The sequence below is a fragment of the Ixodes scapularis genome, unplaced genomic scaffold, assembly GCF_016920785.2.
Source record: "Ixodes scapularis isolate PalLabHiFi unplaced genomic scaffold, ASM1692078v2 PGA_scaffold9__187_contigs__length_104089568, whole genome shotgun sequence".
Taxonomy (NCBI): domain Eukaryota; kingdom Metazoa; phylum Arthropoda; class Arachnida; order Ixodida; family Ixodidae; genus Ixodes; species Ixodes scapularis.
In genome coordinates, this window is record NW_024609884.1 from 56,900,418 (window position 1) to 56,916,631 (window position 16,214).

Below are 16,214 nucleotides of genomic sequence, written 5' to 3' on the forward strand. Positions count from 1 at the left end.
AGATGTGCCTGAACAAGGCCAACAAAGGAGACAAAGGTCTGCTCCGGCTTGGCGCATCTCCCGGCAGGGGCGCTGTCGATGTAGGGACCTTTGCGCAGGCGGGGTCGCGCGCCGCGCGGTCTTGAAAACTTGTGAGCGAATAATGACGCTTCCTTAAGTGTGAAGACATGTTCAGTACCTCCCGGCGTTTACCAGAAATGCGAGCGAACCTTCGACACGCTTATGAGACGGTGAGGAGGCGCCGTTCCTCTCACTTAATTCTTCCACCGTGGTCTAGTTCTAGACTAGGCCAGTCTACGTGTTGTTTATTTAGAGCCAAAGAAACGACCTTTTTAAAGCGACTAGTCTTCAAAAGTTTAAAATATACATTTTTATTGATGAGTACTTCGAACTTTATAGTTGTCGAGTCCGCCTTGTGGACACAAAACAAAATTATACGCAATTAAAAAAAAACGCTAGCATTATTATTAGTTAAGTAAAATATAAAATCGCGACACAATAATGAAAAACCCAAATCTCCTAAACTTTGCGAATAAGAACTAACAGATTACGAATACCAGGGTAGAGCCTCCAGTCCAGATGTCCTGCTTCCAGAGCCCAAACCGAGGCGGTTGCTATTACTATAGGTAACTGGCACTGAGATAATTTGGTCCTCTATGCTAGTGGCTTTACCTACTACCTAGTGTGAGCGTTCCCTCCATTGCGTTAAGTTTAGGCACACAATAAAAAATATTCACGCGTCTATTTTCCCGCAGAGTTCTCAGACCGCTACGGACTGTGTTCTACTGACGGATCTCTGCAAATAACGACGTCAAACAATGTTTAGAGCTAAAACAATAAGGGGGTTTGCGACGGTGGCAATGAGCGTACTCTGAATCACATTGCAGATTTTATTTTTAGGTAGGACCGACACCATAGATCGCAGTTCACAGGGAGCAGTTTACACTCGTTGCGAGATGCTTCAAGACCTTGACGCGCGTCTTCAAGCATATCGCATCCTGAAGCACCGAGTAAGTACCATGCACGCGTCAAGGCGGCGCTGCATAGATTCACCAATGATAACGCTATAAGAGGAACGGCGCAGGCCATGTCTCTCTGATGATAATGCAATTAATGCAAAGGTGCAGGCGGGCTGGAAAAGGGTACCGAAAATAATCCCTGGAGATGGGGAACAAGGGGGGCAAAGGACAAACACAAATCTCCAAACACAGCTAGGTAGCTGATGCGCGAACGAAAAAATCCGCCTGTGCCCTAGTATCGAAATAGGCAACTCTAAATTTCCAGTGGAGCGCTCTACCAACTGAGCTAACCAGGAATTGCACATCAGTAGAGCAAACGGTTTTGATTAGCTACAACCAGTCTAACACCAACAAGGGTGAACAATCTGTATTTTAAAGTTATGATGATAATGCAATTAATACAAAAATGCAAGCGAGCTCGACAAGAATGCCGAAAATAATCCCTGGAGAAGGGGAACAAGGGGGACAAAGGACAAACACAAATCTTCAAACACAGCGAGGTGACTGGTGCGCGGCCGAAAAGATCAGCCTGCTCCTTTTCGCTCACGCACCATGTTACCTATATAGCTGTGTTTGGAGATTTGTGTTTGCCCTTCGCGTCGGCACAACGCCGACGCGAAAAGGCGTCAACGTTGTGCACGAAACATGGTCATAAAAATACGTCATCAAGCAAGCACCGCTCAAGGTCAAAGTGGACGCGCCTCAGAAATAAAACACAGAGAAAGGCACAGGAACGCAGATGCTTCGTCACGGAAGCGTTCGTGAAGCCGGCGGGGTTCGCCACGCCTCCTCAGTGGGGGAGCGTAATGTAACCGCCGGAGCGCCGTATGAAAAAGGAAGACGTGGCGCGCTGCTTGTAGGAATGCGCTGCGTGTAGGATTGCTTTCGCATTCCTACACGTAGGCAATCTAAAGTGTCTCTGCCGATTTTTGTTTCATATCTTCTGCACTTTTAACGCGTTGCATAGGTGTAACTATATATTTATAAACGACAAGAATTACCTCTCAAGGATATTTAGCGAAAGTGGAATAGTTCTCCCGGGGCCCATAATTTTATTTCGGTTACGGACTCCCTGAAATTGTTGGCAGCGCCGGGCACGCTTCAATAATTTCTATCTATTGCATTCATCAATAAAGTCGCGGCTTTGACAGAGAAATATCATTCTTTCTGGAACTGGCTTAAAAAAAAAAAGAAGAGAAATCGCATTAGAATACCATAATGAAGCATTTTTGTAGTTTATAATACACAGTGAACAAGACAAACACCTTCAGTTGTTGTTTGTTTGTTACAAGTCTGCAATGATTTCGCGTTGCTCTTTTGTTAAGCTGAAGCTAATCGATGATGCTTGCATTCATTCTTCAATGTGCTGGTTTGGTGCTTTTGGTAGTTTCCTGCTTTTAATGTTCTTGTCACACGAGGAAACAAAGTCGGTGTCACTCCTTACTTAATTCAGCAGATGTCAGTCCTACAGAAATTCTAGCCTTCGCATCCGACGGATAAGCAGGAAAAAAAATCATATATGCGTTTCGTTCAGATATTTTATAACACGCACTTTTACAAAGAACAAATTATCACCATTAATAAGCCACGAAACAATGAGCATGATATTAAAAAAAAGACGCCACGATTGCTCCTAATTCGCTGCAGATTATCGCCGAAGTTCACACCCTGCGAAAACGTGCCAATTACCAGAGGCGCCTGCTAAGTGAATGCCTTATAGTGGATCTTATCCTTCCGTGATCACTCCCCAGGTCTTTAATCGGGAGTGGAAATGGCTGTACGGGAGCTCGTTAGCCCTCCGTTTCGTCAGGTAATTCAACTTGGCTCCTTCTCTGTCCTCATCTTCCCAAACGATAGGAAGTAAAAGAGCCAGAAGGTAGAGGGTAAAAGAGAGTAAGAGAAAGAGAGGGAGGAAATAATCACGCTTAGACGGGTTCACACGGCCATAAGCGCAAAGCCCCCGAGCGATGCGGGAAGAGAAAGGCCTCACCCTCTCCTGGTTCTTCTCGCTGTCCGTGGTGTGCCCCAGACCTAGCACGCCAGGACTCCGGTTTCGAATAGGCGCCGAACCGTCCGTCGCCCCGCCGACGAGCATCTCGTCGGCGTCCCTCTTGCGCGCTGAGCCGCGGTGGCTCTGGCCGGACCTAGAGTCCTGTAGCCTTCGAAGGATGTTGGAGCGCAGGTTGGGTCCGGCGTTCTCGTCGCCCGCCCTGCTGGGGCCGCCCGTGGCTGACGAGGCGGAGGACGTGGGCTGCGGTCCGGGGCTCGCCACGGGTGGCACCGAGGTGGGCATGACCGCGAAGGTTGCTTCGACCAGAGCCGTCTGTATTGCGGTCAGATCCGACTCGGAGAGGTCACTGGGCGTAGTGCCGTGCAGGTTGGCCACGTGGATGCGCGCCCCGAATTCCAGCAAGAGACGGACGGTGGTCCAGTTGACCTGCGGCTGGCACACGGCGAGATGCAGCGGCGTCACGCCGTTCTTGTCCCGGGGACAGGGCGCGGCGCCGTACTTGAGCAGGAGTCTCACCGCGGCCGCCTTGCCTATGGCCGCGGCCAGGAACAGCGGTGGCAGGCTGTACAGGAAGTCTCGGGTGTACTCTTCCTCGAAGGTAACCTCGCTGCAGTCCGATGCGATCCGCACCACCTGGTGTTTTGGTGACATCCGCTTGCGCAAGGGCACGTAGATTCGGCGCGACTCGTGCAGGGGTGACGTGTGCTCCGAAACCGGGCTGTGTGAAGGCCCCGCTCGCGATGGACTCAGCATGACCAGGCGAGGCGGCATCGAGGTGCTTCCCTCCGATGCGGCCGAACTGCTACGACGATGTGTCAAAGGCAGACCCCCCTCGTTGGGCTCCACGCCGTACTTGAGTAGGAGCGCCACCACATCCAGTGATTGGTACTCGATGGCCAGGTGAAGTGCGGACGCGAACACCGGCGGTACGGGCTCCAGGTCGGTAGAGACCGAGTCGCCTCTGTCGTAGCGGTCGAGGAGGGTCTGGCTTTTGCGCAGCAGTATTTCCAAGTCCTGACTGGGTGAGCCCGTGCTGCTCTTGTCCACTATGCTGCCGTGCAGGTTCACGGAGAATCGGCCGTGGTGGAGCTCGAGCAGCCGCCGCGCTGTGGCCACATCGTTGGCTCGGATGGCCCTCTCGAGTTGCTCGGCCTCGAGCGTCAGGTCGTTGATGGAGGATCCCAGGCTGCTGCCCGTCGTGGCCGCCGTGAGCGAGTGACAGGAGACGCTGAGCGGTATGCTACCCCCGGCTCCTTGGTACTGGTCTTCACTGGGCGGCGGCGTGGGCGTCGACTGTACCGCCAGGATGGGAGCCGGCAGCGGGGACCGTTGGCTCGACGAACAAGGCAGCACGCAGGTCGCCGGGCACGGCACGGGGCAGGCCGCCGCACAGGCAGCCACCCCGCACGGCTCGCCGACCTCCGGGTACAGCTGCAAAGAAAAGTGGAACATGTCAACCGGGCAGTTGATAAAATTCCTCAACTCGTCCGGAATAAAGCGTCACTCATCCAGTGTTTCTGAAGATTTCCCATGGATACGACCAGAGAGCGTGCCAAACGACGGAGAGTTGGGGCGTATTTCTGACAGCTTCGACTCACTTTCACCCCCCGCCTCTCCACAATAAAGGAATGGATGATATTGACAGGGGTTGCGACTTTTCTCGCGCACAATCAAGTGGGCTTCTAAGAGGCAGCAAAGCCTAACCGCTTTGTCGGCATTGCTCAATCATTTCTTTTTCAAACGCTCCGCTAACAGTCGGGCGCACTGACGCAAAGACATCACCGGAGACTCTTGTTGCTTCGGCAGCGGAAAATTGCGTCGCTTTTCAGCTCAGCTCCGAAGAATGGGGCCGCGCCTTCTGAAAGACGCCCGGGGGAGGCCCCATGGGCCGATCGCTCGTGCGCCAGGAACGCTACTCCGACCGTTCATCAAGGGGCCGCATCGAGCGAATGCCAAATTCTCTGCGCGTATATCTTCATCCACGCGGGCCTCTCGCTCCTTCTCGTCTGGGCTGCCATAAATTCTGATCTCGTGCGCTGTTCGGGGTTCGCGGACTCCGCCACGTTGCTGATCCGAAGATCGGGGCTCACGATGCTCGTCCACGACGAGAACCCCCAGGGAGGAGACCGCGTGTACACGTGACAGTCCTTCGGACCTTGTGCCGGCCTCTGGGGTCATGTGCTGCTGCTAACAGGACAAGTTGCGATTCGGTCAAACAGCAATTTATTCATTTATTTATTAATACGAGTAGTTCCATTCGGAGCTTTAGTAGGGTGGTTTCAAAGGTTTCAACATCATACCTTAATTGGTGGTGGAGTTTAAGAACAAACAAAAACTTACACAAATAATAGAATTAACGATTTTACTACACAGGTGAGTGTACTACATATATGAACCATAATACACCATAATACCCAGTATACAAATGCGAAAGAAGCAATAAAAAAGGTCTGAGGGAAAATAATAAAATGTTATTAATAAAACCAATAGTATGCATTGCTCAAGTGAGCTAATGATCTAAGGTAATTGCGAATGAATTCACAAACCTAACGCTGGTATGTCTGTTCTGGGTATGGTTTTCACTGTCGGGCACGGACTCGGTGGTTTATCCACGCGCTTTCTTTCACCTACCAACTCGACAAAAATTATTGACCCCTCTTTCCGGAATGGAAAGCCTCTGAACGGGCTAAATGCACCGAGAAACGGCCCCTATGATACCTGGCTAGGTAAAATGCAGAACTGCGATGTGTTCTACCTATAGGACGGGCTAAGCAGAAATTTCAGGCAGAGAACGTGCTATCTGCGTTAACCAACACACACACACAAAATGGTGCATAACGCGCGAAGTGTCAAGCGTCTTCGCATTGATGAAGACACACGACATGCACGCTTAGGCGTTGGTAACTCACGCAATACGCGTACTTTGAAGTAGGTTAGGCATCCTTTTTGGAAAGCATACATGCCGCAACTCCGAAGAGTGAGAACGTAAAGTTGGGCATTACTTGTCGCTTTATTTTTAGTGAGGATATCCAACCTGATAAAAAAACAGGAAAATCAGCATCAGACATTGCATGACGCCCTTTAAAGGCTGCGTGACGTCCTTCAAAGGCTCTTGCACATACACGAAACCGATCAGAAGATGTTACGAAATGAGGAAAAAGTGAAAATTGGTCGCCGCTTGTTTCTAGAGAAAAAATTTATATTTAATGCAAATAGATCGGCTTTTTCTTCTTTTTTTTTTTTGTGAGTGCAAGGCATGTTTGCGAGTCCTGTAGAAAAGATACACAGGCGTGTATACTTCTTTTTTTTTTTTTCAACTGTGTGAAACTTTTTTTGTGTGTTCCGAAGTATCTGCAATTTTCAGTGATGTTTATCACATGCACTCCAGCGATAACTCCCGGCGTAAATGTCAGTTATAAGATTATAATGGGGAGATTGTCTTTCCCTCTTTGTCCTTTCTCATGTGGCGCGAGAGTATTTTAATTTCTGCTTTCGAAGCTCACTGCATGCCGTTGGTGTAACGAACCGCGCAGAGAGTTTTCTCATGTAGCAATCAACAATATGCTATTACCGAAGCCACATCTGCGCTACAGGAATACACTAATACCTCTATTCTGACAAAATAGCGTGGAATGATTTTTGTCGCGTCTTCATTTTGGTACGATTTCCGGTTGGTTTTTCAAACATCTGTTTCTGCCTTTAAAGGGACACAGAAATAAAAAAAAAGTTTTTTTTAAGGGGTATATGGGACAGTTATTTTGTTATATATATATATATATATATATATATATATATATATATATATATATATATATATATATATATATATATATATATATATACTGTAAACGACCCTTTGTTCGCGGGCTGAATATTTCGCGATTTAGGTAAAGCTGAAGTTTTGTAATATTTCGCGGGTTCTAATTTTCGCGTCGCGGTGGGATCTCAACATAGATTCCAATGTTTTCACATTTTACCAGAATTGTTCGTGGGACCTATTTTTCGCGAATTGTAGGCGATTCGTGACATCCGCGAAAATTAGGTCCTCGCGAAAATTAAGTCGTTTACAGTATATATATATATCCTCTCCCTCTCCGAGTGAGAATCTCGGCCGCCATGTAACCCTATTCACTTTTATGTCACGCTTGAAGAAGGAGGGTCCCCCTCCGAAACGTCCGACTAAACTATCCAAGTTTGTCTGAACCTCGGTGGCTTTTTTACTTATATAATCACCGCATATAGCATTTCGACAATGTGTTATTTAAACTCAAAGGAAAAGAAACAAAGATAATGAACGCGGCTTTTATACTGCACGAACTCGAGCCGTGCATAGATGGAATAGGCGTTACGAATGACTGTACACCCACAGCCCCCGAGCCCCAAAGACATGTAATGATTCATCGCGCGGTTTTGCGAAACAAATGCCATTTTCAATGTTTCGTCATTACCCGCATTTGTTGCCTCGGAAAAAAAAAAAAAAGTTTTTTGCGCAATTTTTCTTTTCTTGGCTGCCACGATTACTCAACGTCTTCGATTCGATAGGAAGGACACAAGGATCGCGAAAGCGAAGAATTGTTGCTGCAAGAGCAATATATGAGATGTCGACATTGCCATTCTTCGGAGCGACTGTAGCGTTATGGAAGCTGATTCTTATATCTTCAGCACTAATCTCAGTAATCTCACGTGCTGGAGCCTCTTACATATGGTGGTATTCCTGTTAAATATTCTAAAAATATGCAGGCTGTTTCAGACAACTTGTGCCAAGACTTGAAAAATACTAGTGCACGCTACGCATGTTGAACTAATACAGAATTGTTCACAGTCCTATTGAGCAAGTCAATATGTTTTTTTCTTCAAAGGGTAAAACTGCCTAATTAACACAAATTGATTGGCTGACTTTTGAAAAGTCAATTTGTGCGCAAAATCTTCAATCTATACCTTGAAGAGTGCGTACAGAAGCATCCTATCGTGTCCTCTTTCAATTAGAAAGCCTTCATGTGTCAAGTTATTCCGAGCTTTAAAAAAAACGCGAAAGGAATAGAAAACTCCCACGTGACTAAGGGCACTAACATCGCAACTCTCTAGCGGGTAGTCACGTGAGGTTTCTTTTTCTCTATCTCGCGGGAGATATTCGGTCTTTCTTTGAAGCTGGAAAAAATTAGACATATGAAGGCTGCCTTTACAAAAACATTACGATGACATGTTTCTCAACAAGGTCTACAACTTTTCCATTGAAGACTTCCGCAAAATAAATATTCTAAAGGTTAGCATTCTTTAAGTCTCGGCACAAGTTATCTGAAACAACCTGCATAGTCGCTGTTGCGGTGTATATGGTACACAAAGTTAGGAAAAACGGCACTGAATTAAAATGTTTTTAAACGTGAACGCTCCGTTATTGTATATTGCATAAGTGTAAGCTATTGAAACCATTTTTTACCGCCATGTATGCTGTGATATTTGATTCACGTCAATATTTTTATTTGTATATACACGCTACGTCAGCTTATTTAATGATAAGATTATCATGAACGGAAGCTAGGTCTAAGGACGTATTGGCACGGAGCGTTTTGGAATGTGATGTTTCGTCGCGGACATTTTAGTGCGCGATCGTTTCGGTAGTGGGAATTTCGGTACGCGTTAAGCCGTTTCGGCAAATATAAAATGGGGACTTCTCTTCCAGGTGCTTATCAGTACAACGAAAATACCGCACTTGGAACTTTTGATGGATTGCTTCTTCGTATAACAGACTTAAGGTAATGTCTCAATTAAAAAAAAGGATAACCGGCCGATATAAGGCAATAGATTACTTTTATTTCAGGTGGATATCTAGCATGTCTCCACAAGCAGTACATTTTACAAATAATATATATATATATATATATATATATATATATATTTTTTTTTTTGTAATTCGAGCGAGTTTTATTTATCCTATAATTTGCCAAGTAAACTTGGAATTTGGAGTAAACGTTTTCCCTGCCAGTTTAAACATTTCAACTTAGTACCGTTTAACTCGTTATCAGTAAACAAGCAAAAACTACGAAATAGACTTATAGGGAAACTTTGTTACCTGCTTTAAAGAGGCGGTGTCAAACTTTTCAATGATACAAATACTTTGCAGCATAAAGGCCATTGCAAGCATGTTTTATGATGCTTAGCCGTGGAGTGTCGATATTTCTAAATATTTTCGGTTTGAGCAACAACGTTGACGAACCGCTCCGGAAAAAAACGCGGGAAGTGCAGATATTCGAACGCGGGACCTGGAACCTAAATGTTACGCAATGCATTTCCGCACATACCTTGTCGTCATGTTCTCACTGCTTGTTGTATTCGATCCCGCCAAATAAAATATTGAGTTTTATTTGTTTTGCTAGGCTAAAGGACGCCATCGCCTAAGAACCAGCTCGGACGAGTAAGACGCTGAGAGAAAAACAAACTAGACAGTAAACTTGAAAACACCCATAATAGTGTTTGGAATGTGCTTCATACCGAATACACCTTTTCAAAACTCTATTTATATCCATTTTTTTACAACAGGTGTAATATTTTTGATACACCTTATAAGCGTATGAGAGAGGTGTGTTACACCTTTTGGCAGCTTCAGAAAGGTGTTTTGGAAATATACAGTTCTTACAGAGGAGAAGGTGTTTCAAATTGAAAACACCTTTTTTTTTTAAAAAAGTTTGCTGGGACAGCTTATTGAAACAGTAGGCCGGTCTCATACTGGGCGCTGCGTATAATACATGTCCTAGGGAAGGGTGGGGTAGAAAGGGGGGAAGGGGGGGGGGGGGGCTAATCGGCTAATCCAATCAGCAAAAAGGAAAGTATTATGTACAAAACTAGAAGTGGCAACCATTTGTCACATCACTCTAAAAAAAGCCCGTGCGTCTACTTTCCCGCACAACACTAATAGAGCCAATCAGAGTAACTTACGGAGGCAGCTCAGCGAATGACGATTCCGAAACATATGTTTAGACCAAAAAGCGCAGTCTGAGTTGTGACATTAAGCAATGCAAAACGTCACGCTTGTATTGCTTAATGTCACAACTCAGACTGCGTTTTTTGGTCTAAACATATGTTTCGGCATCGTCATTCGCTGAGCTAACTCCGTATGTTGCGGTGATTGGCTGTGCGAGTGTTGTGCGGGAAGGTAGACGCACGGGCTTTTTTTTTAGAGTGTAGTTTCGGTTTGGAGCCTTTAAACCGCGGAGACTCACCCAATAGCTATCGTTATGAACAAGAAGACATGCCATACCAATGAGACTGATTAATATGTTAGGCAAAATAAACAAACTGAAGCTAAGAAATAATAATAATAATAATAAATGTTTATTTATCCATCACATCCATGAAGGAAGGAGACCGAGAAAAAAAGCTGCATAAATGCAGCTTGACGAGTCCTTGGCCCCCTCCCTACAATCAGCAGCCGTGGCAGCTCACAAAGAACACAAAGTAAAAAAAGAAAAAGAAAGATATAAGCTCAGTTAACAAAAATAGTGAAATGTATCAGACCGACTATTCAAAATATGACATTGCAGAATGGAGCAAATTCAACTTTAACAATTGAATAAAAAGTTATGATTATCACAGCAAAAGCACACATATTCAGAGACATAGAGAGCATGATTAAGTACTGCAATACATGTTATGACAACGCATAAGCTAATAACGAACAGACATAATCACGATACATACGTCAGGACGCTAGAACATTGATCGACCAAAGTCATCAAATTGCACACTTAAAACGGATCGGATTTCTTTCGGTGTTGATGTTAGGAGTTCCATATTTTGAGTGTTCAGATAATTAAGTAGGTTGGGTAATACATTCGGTAACATCAGACAGGTGATTGACCAAATATTTATGGGAGGGGATGTACCCAATGATTGGAAACTAAACCGGATGAGACTATTATACCGTATTTACTCGAGTAATAGCCGCACTGTTTATGAAGAAAACATGAGGGTTCACTTTTCCGCGAGGCATGCGGCTTGCCAATCACCGCGATCGGCAGCATAATTCCAGCGGTTTACAGGACAGAGATAACGTCTTCGCTTGAAGATATCATCATTGAAGATTGCATTTGCATGGAGAATCGTGTTCTCGATCAAGTTATTCGCTGTGTTATTTTTGCGCGACGCGATGATTGGTTCTATATGTGTTCCGCCGGAAAGCAGACGCAAGAGCCTTGTTCATAAATAGGGCGGTTATTACTCGAGTAAATACGGTATAAGGAAAAGGGAGACAGACAGTATCACATCGCACCGACGAATCGCAGGAATTTCAGTAATCTACCGAATAGCTATGCAGATTGTAAGGAGAAGAATGAAAGAATGGCCAGAGAGGCAAGCAGACACTGGAAGAGCTCCAAAGGGGTTTCAGAACGGAGAGAAGGCTGGAGAATAACTTATTCCTCATCACGCAGTGCATACACATAGCAACCACAACGCAAAGGCCGTTATGGCTGGAATTTTTGAACAACAAAGAAGCATACGACAATGTAAAGCAGGCAAAACTCTGGGATCAACTGAAATGATATGAACTCAATGAAAATTTGATTACGTTTCTAGAACATATATATGCAGATAACAGGGTAGTTATAACTTAGGAAGCCGAAACCACAAAACCAGCAGCAATAAAAAGAGGGCTTAGGCAGGGTTGCCCATTGACTCCCCTGCTCTTTATGATACTTCTTAGTTCTTTATTCTTTATTCAGAGATTACCCCGCAGTGCCCGAGGGCGTTACAGCAGGGGGTTACAATTCTGAAAAAAACACATCTTCATTGTCACTGCACACTTGCAGCTCCGACAACCCATTCCACTCTAATATCGTTTAAAAAAAAAAAAAGAGTTGGCGTACATGCTTGTCCTGGCGTGGTACTCTCTAATTTTGAAAGCATGAACGTTCCGTTTAGAAATATAATATGGTTCTTTTAAATAAGTTTCACTGTTAATTCCAGTTTTATTTTCAAATATCAAAATCATAAACATTAAACCAAATTTTTTACCTTAGTGAAATGGAAAAAAAAAATATTAGAGTAAGGCAATTTAGGATTTCATCTGATTCACGTGGAGGAAGGGAAAAAAAGTAAATAAAGTTTTACCAGGGCTGGTGTATGCAGATGACATTGTACTTGTAGCAGAGAGTCGAGAGACAATGCAGGCACTAATTAGAATTTGTGGCGGGGAAGGGGACATTTCAGACCTAAACTTCAGTAGGGACAAGTCTGGGTTGCCAGTTCATAACGACGCGAAGGGGGAACCTCTGGAGAGGCTAGACATTGTGATCGAACATGTAGAAAAGTACAAATATCTGTGAGTATGGTTAAATGAGGGAAGAAAGTATCTAAAAGAACACGAAGATATTGCAATAAAGAAGAGGAAATGGCATTCAGCTATTTTCAAACATAGTGCACTCTCGAGCTATAATAGATATGAAGTCGTTAGGGGTGTATGGAAGGGAAGCATGGTGCCAGGACTGTCATTTGGGAATGCGCTATTGTGTTTGAGGTCAGAAATCCAGGCAGGTTTAGAGATACATCAAAGGAGTGTGGGTAGGCTGGCATTGGGGGCACATGGGAATACACCAAATGAGGGAGTACAGGGGGATATGGGTTGGATATCTTTCGAGAGTAGAGAAACGATCAGTAAACTTTGAACAAAGACTAGCTGAAATTCGAGATACGTTGTGGGCAGGGAAAGGGTACAAGTATCAATATATGAAAAGTCTAAACACTAAGTGGACAAACCGAACCCACAAGCTGAGATTTAAATGCATTCAACGGATGGGGCCGATCAGAGCATATCAGTAGAAAAGGAAATAAAGGAAACTGAGAGGAAATTGTGGGAAGAGAGAATGCAGGGGAAATCAGCTTTAACAACATACAGGGCACAAAAGCAAGAAATAAAGAACGAACAGTTGTACGATAATTCATTGGGGAGCTCTGTTTGAAGCTAGAACGGGGGTGGTGAGAACGGAAACGTTTAGGGCTAAATTCCAGGAAATATACTCCCTATGCGAGGTATGCAACCGCGAAAGGGAAACTATAGAACATGTTATTTTAAAGTGCACAGGACTTCGCCCCATCCTCTTCTGGGAAGGGGGGGGGGGGGGGTGACCGGGGATTTGGAGGGGGCACTGGGGTTTGCAAACACGGATGGACGAATGGATAAGGAAAGAGTTGCGGTAACTAAAAGAAGATTGGAAGATTGGTGGAAAAGATCTAGGGAGGGGTGAAAATACATATACAAATAAGCAATGGAAACACTAAAGAGGGGGAGGGGGAGTTATGGTAGAACAAAACTTATACAAATTAAAAAAAAGGATGACGAAATGTTAGGCTAGGTGGCGCAAGCTTTCCCTCGTTACAAAGGGTATAGCTATTACCATCCATCCATCCATCCATCCATGGCGGTGGTCGAACAGGTGAATAGAAGTGTAGAAGCGCGTCATTTGTCAGTCAAGTTAAGTTCTTCATTGTGTTTTCAAGTCAATCTAGATCACCAACACGCTCAAGTCTTTAATTATCACCACTGCGAGCTTCGTGTCATGTTTTGTCCTGCTTTAAACGAAAGCTGTGTCGTCTGTTTCGTCCTCTTGTGCGTTTTTTTCGTTTTAAGTCAATTTAGATCACCAACACGCTCAAGTCTGTAATTATCACCACTGCGAGCTTCATGTTAAGTTTTGTCCTGCTTTACGAAAGCTGTGTCCTCTGTTTCGTGCTCTTGTGTGTTTCTTTTGTTTTAAGTCAATGTGTTTTCAAGTTTTTGGAGGAAGTACTCGACTTGGGAATTATTAGGTGCAATATTAAAACTTCCAGTCTAGGCACGTGAGTTTTGTAATCAGAGCGTTACTAGAATGTTGACTATAAACTTTTCTTTTCGAGGTGGGCGAAAATCGGAACTGCCAGTCATATATTAGGAATTTAAAAATGATGGACTTCGCTTGACGAATTTGGCGTCTTCATTCGCAATATTTCAGTCAGTGATTCCTTTTAACGTCAGTAAGAACTCGTTCACGTTTCAGTAATGAAGCTGTGCTGAAGTTTATGTTTACGGTTGAAACCTAAAAAAAATCGAACGAGGGAAAACAGTCATGTTTAACTACGTTACGTCGAGACACGACCAAGTTACTGGGATATTCGTGCTTCGTATGTCGCGTCCCGAGCCACTCGTTGAATTGGTTGCCTCGGGAAGTATACGAAGCACGAGTGTATCGCTCTTGGCGGCCGTATCTCGACCAACGAGGTAGAGGGTCTTGGAGCGATAAACTGGCAGCTTGAAATTGCCCCCATTTGGCCGCCACCCTGTTGCACATTTTTGACCACTAGACACGTGACCTTATAGTTTTACGTGTAGATTTTAGCGAAGTACCGCCCACAAATATTCGCTTATTGATGTTTAATAACAGTACCGACAAGATAAGTTACGTTTCGTTTGTTTTAAGTTCAAAATGTGCTTTTACGACAAAAGCTGGGGCAGCTTCGCAATGCCTCTGCTAGATGCCGCCAGCCGCGGTGTTGTATTGTGGGTTTTTCTGAGAGCTAGACACTAATCTCTGGGGCTAACAGTATTGAAAAAACAGTGTATCGTGTTTTTTACAGCGATCTCAATACAAATCTCGGCTCAGTTTTGCGCAAAATATTTAGAATTTGATACGGTCACGTGTCTAGTAGTCAAAATTGTACAACATGGCCGCAGCCAAGTGTGGGTCACTTTTGCCTGGTGAACGGGATACCAGTTTATCGCTCTAAGCCCCTCTACCTCGTTGATCTCGGCGTAAATCCCCGCCACTGCATTTTGAGCCAGTTAAACCAGCGCCTTCTCAAACCCTAACGCTTCAAAAATTTATTAACACTTATAAGCCTTCCCTCCTAGCAAGAATGCCTCTTATGCGCTGCGAGGTAATATGAATAAATAAATATATACAAATGTGCGTCATGAAGAAATGCTAAAAGAGCGAACATTTCCATTAAAGGATTATTCAGTCTCAGCATGCGAATGCATAGAGGTAAATGGTGTTAGCTACAGGAAAGGGGCCCCCTTTTATCGTTGTAAATTTATGAAAATCACTTACATTTTTTGGATTAAATAACGGCAAGCTCTCAAACTTTGTCATCTGGTCCAAACCTCTGAGACGGTACGTTTGGCGATGCAAAGTTTCTTTTTTTTTGTTTTGTTTTCTTTTTTGCGGTGAAGAAAAATCTAAATTTTTTTCAGACACACCCGGTACATATTTGTCTACAGTTCATTTGTACCAAAGTTATAGTTCCAAATGCTGCTACACACGTAAAAAAACTAGGTCGCCCTCATATAATTAGAAAACTTTTTTTCATATGCCTTAGTAAATTAATATTGTATCGGAAAAAAGTCTAGTTGTCCATAGTGGGAATCCTTCTCGCAGTTAAAATTCAAAACCACTCATGCATTTTAAAGTGAAATATTTTGAGGCATTAGGTTAAAACTAATGTTTGACTTTCTGAATGCCATATTTTGAGAAAGGTCTAATTGTAGTTACGCCAATGCTCGTACTATAGAGTGAAGACGCACCCCATGCGGCCTGCCTTGTGTTGTGTTCCATGGATATGGACTTGAACTTTCCGAGCACCTGTTTGTTCATGCAGAGCCGACGAAACTCTTTAGAACGATTAACATCGCCAAATGCCTAGCAGCTCTGATAGGAGAGTTCTGGATGTTCAATATCAAGTATGCTAAACGGTGCATCAATATAGCATCTGCCTTTCAAAGGTTGTTTTTGAGTCTTAATATAACTTAGCTGAAATCTCCTGCCGTCATGTTCATTAACTAGTACAGTGATTGTGCATCACAATCGTTGTCACCAGTTTAGCGGTTTTCCCTCTAACTTAGGCTGTTCTGAGAGTTGTCTGGTTGGTAATTTTTTTTTTCTTGCATGTGGCCGAGTTTTTGGGGATTTTGTGTCATTTTGCTTATCTCTGATGATCTATAATGTTTCTTTTATTTTTCTAACTTCCCCATTATGAAGAGCTTAATATCTCGGTAAGGTAGAGCCACAGGTTAGAGTCACCTTTGCTTATTCATAGCAAAACTTAAAAAAGGATCCCTGTTACCACTAATTCCAAGGGCGTTTCCGTACCTGCCGACGTAATCCACATGTTTTGTAGGATCTTCTACTTTGGAATAGCGGCATTTGGGTTGTATGATG

The 16,214-nt window shown here is 44.1% G+C and overlaps 1 protein-coding gene across 1 annotated transcript in view; it reads right to left on the reverse strand.

The window, feature by feature from the left end:
* Nucleotides 1–16,214, reverse strand: part of LOC8033259 — a 958,536-nt gene that overhangs the window by 457,242 nt on the left and 485,080 nt on the right. The window contains exon 3 of the mRNA XM_042287366.1: nt 3,010–4,461. Coding sequence (XP_042143300.1) covers nt 3,010–4,461 — 1,452 coding nt within the window. The remainder of the gene's footprint in view (nt 1–3,009; nt 4,462–16,214) is intronic.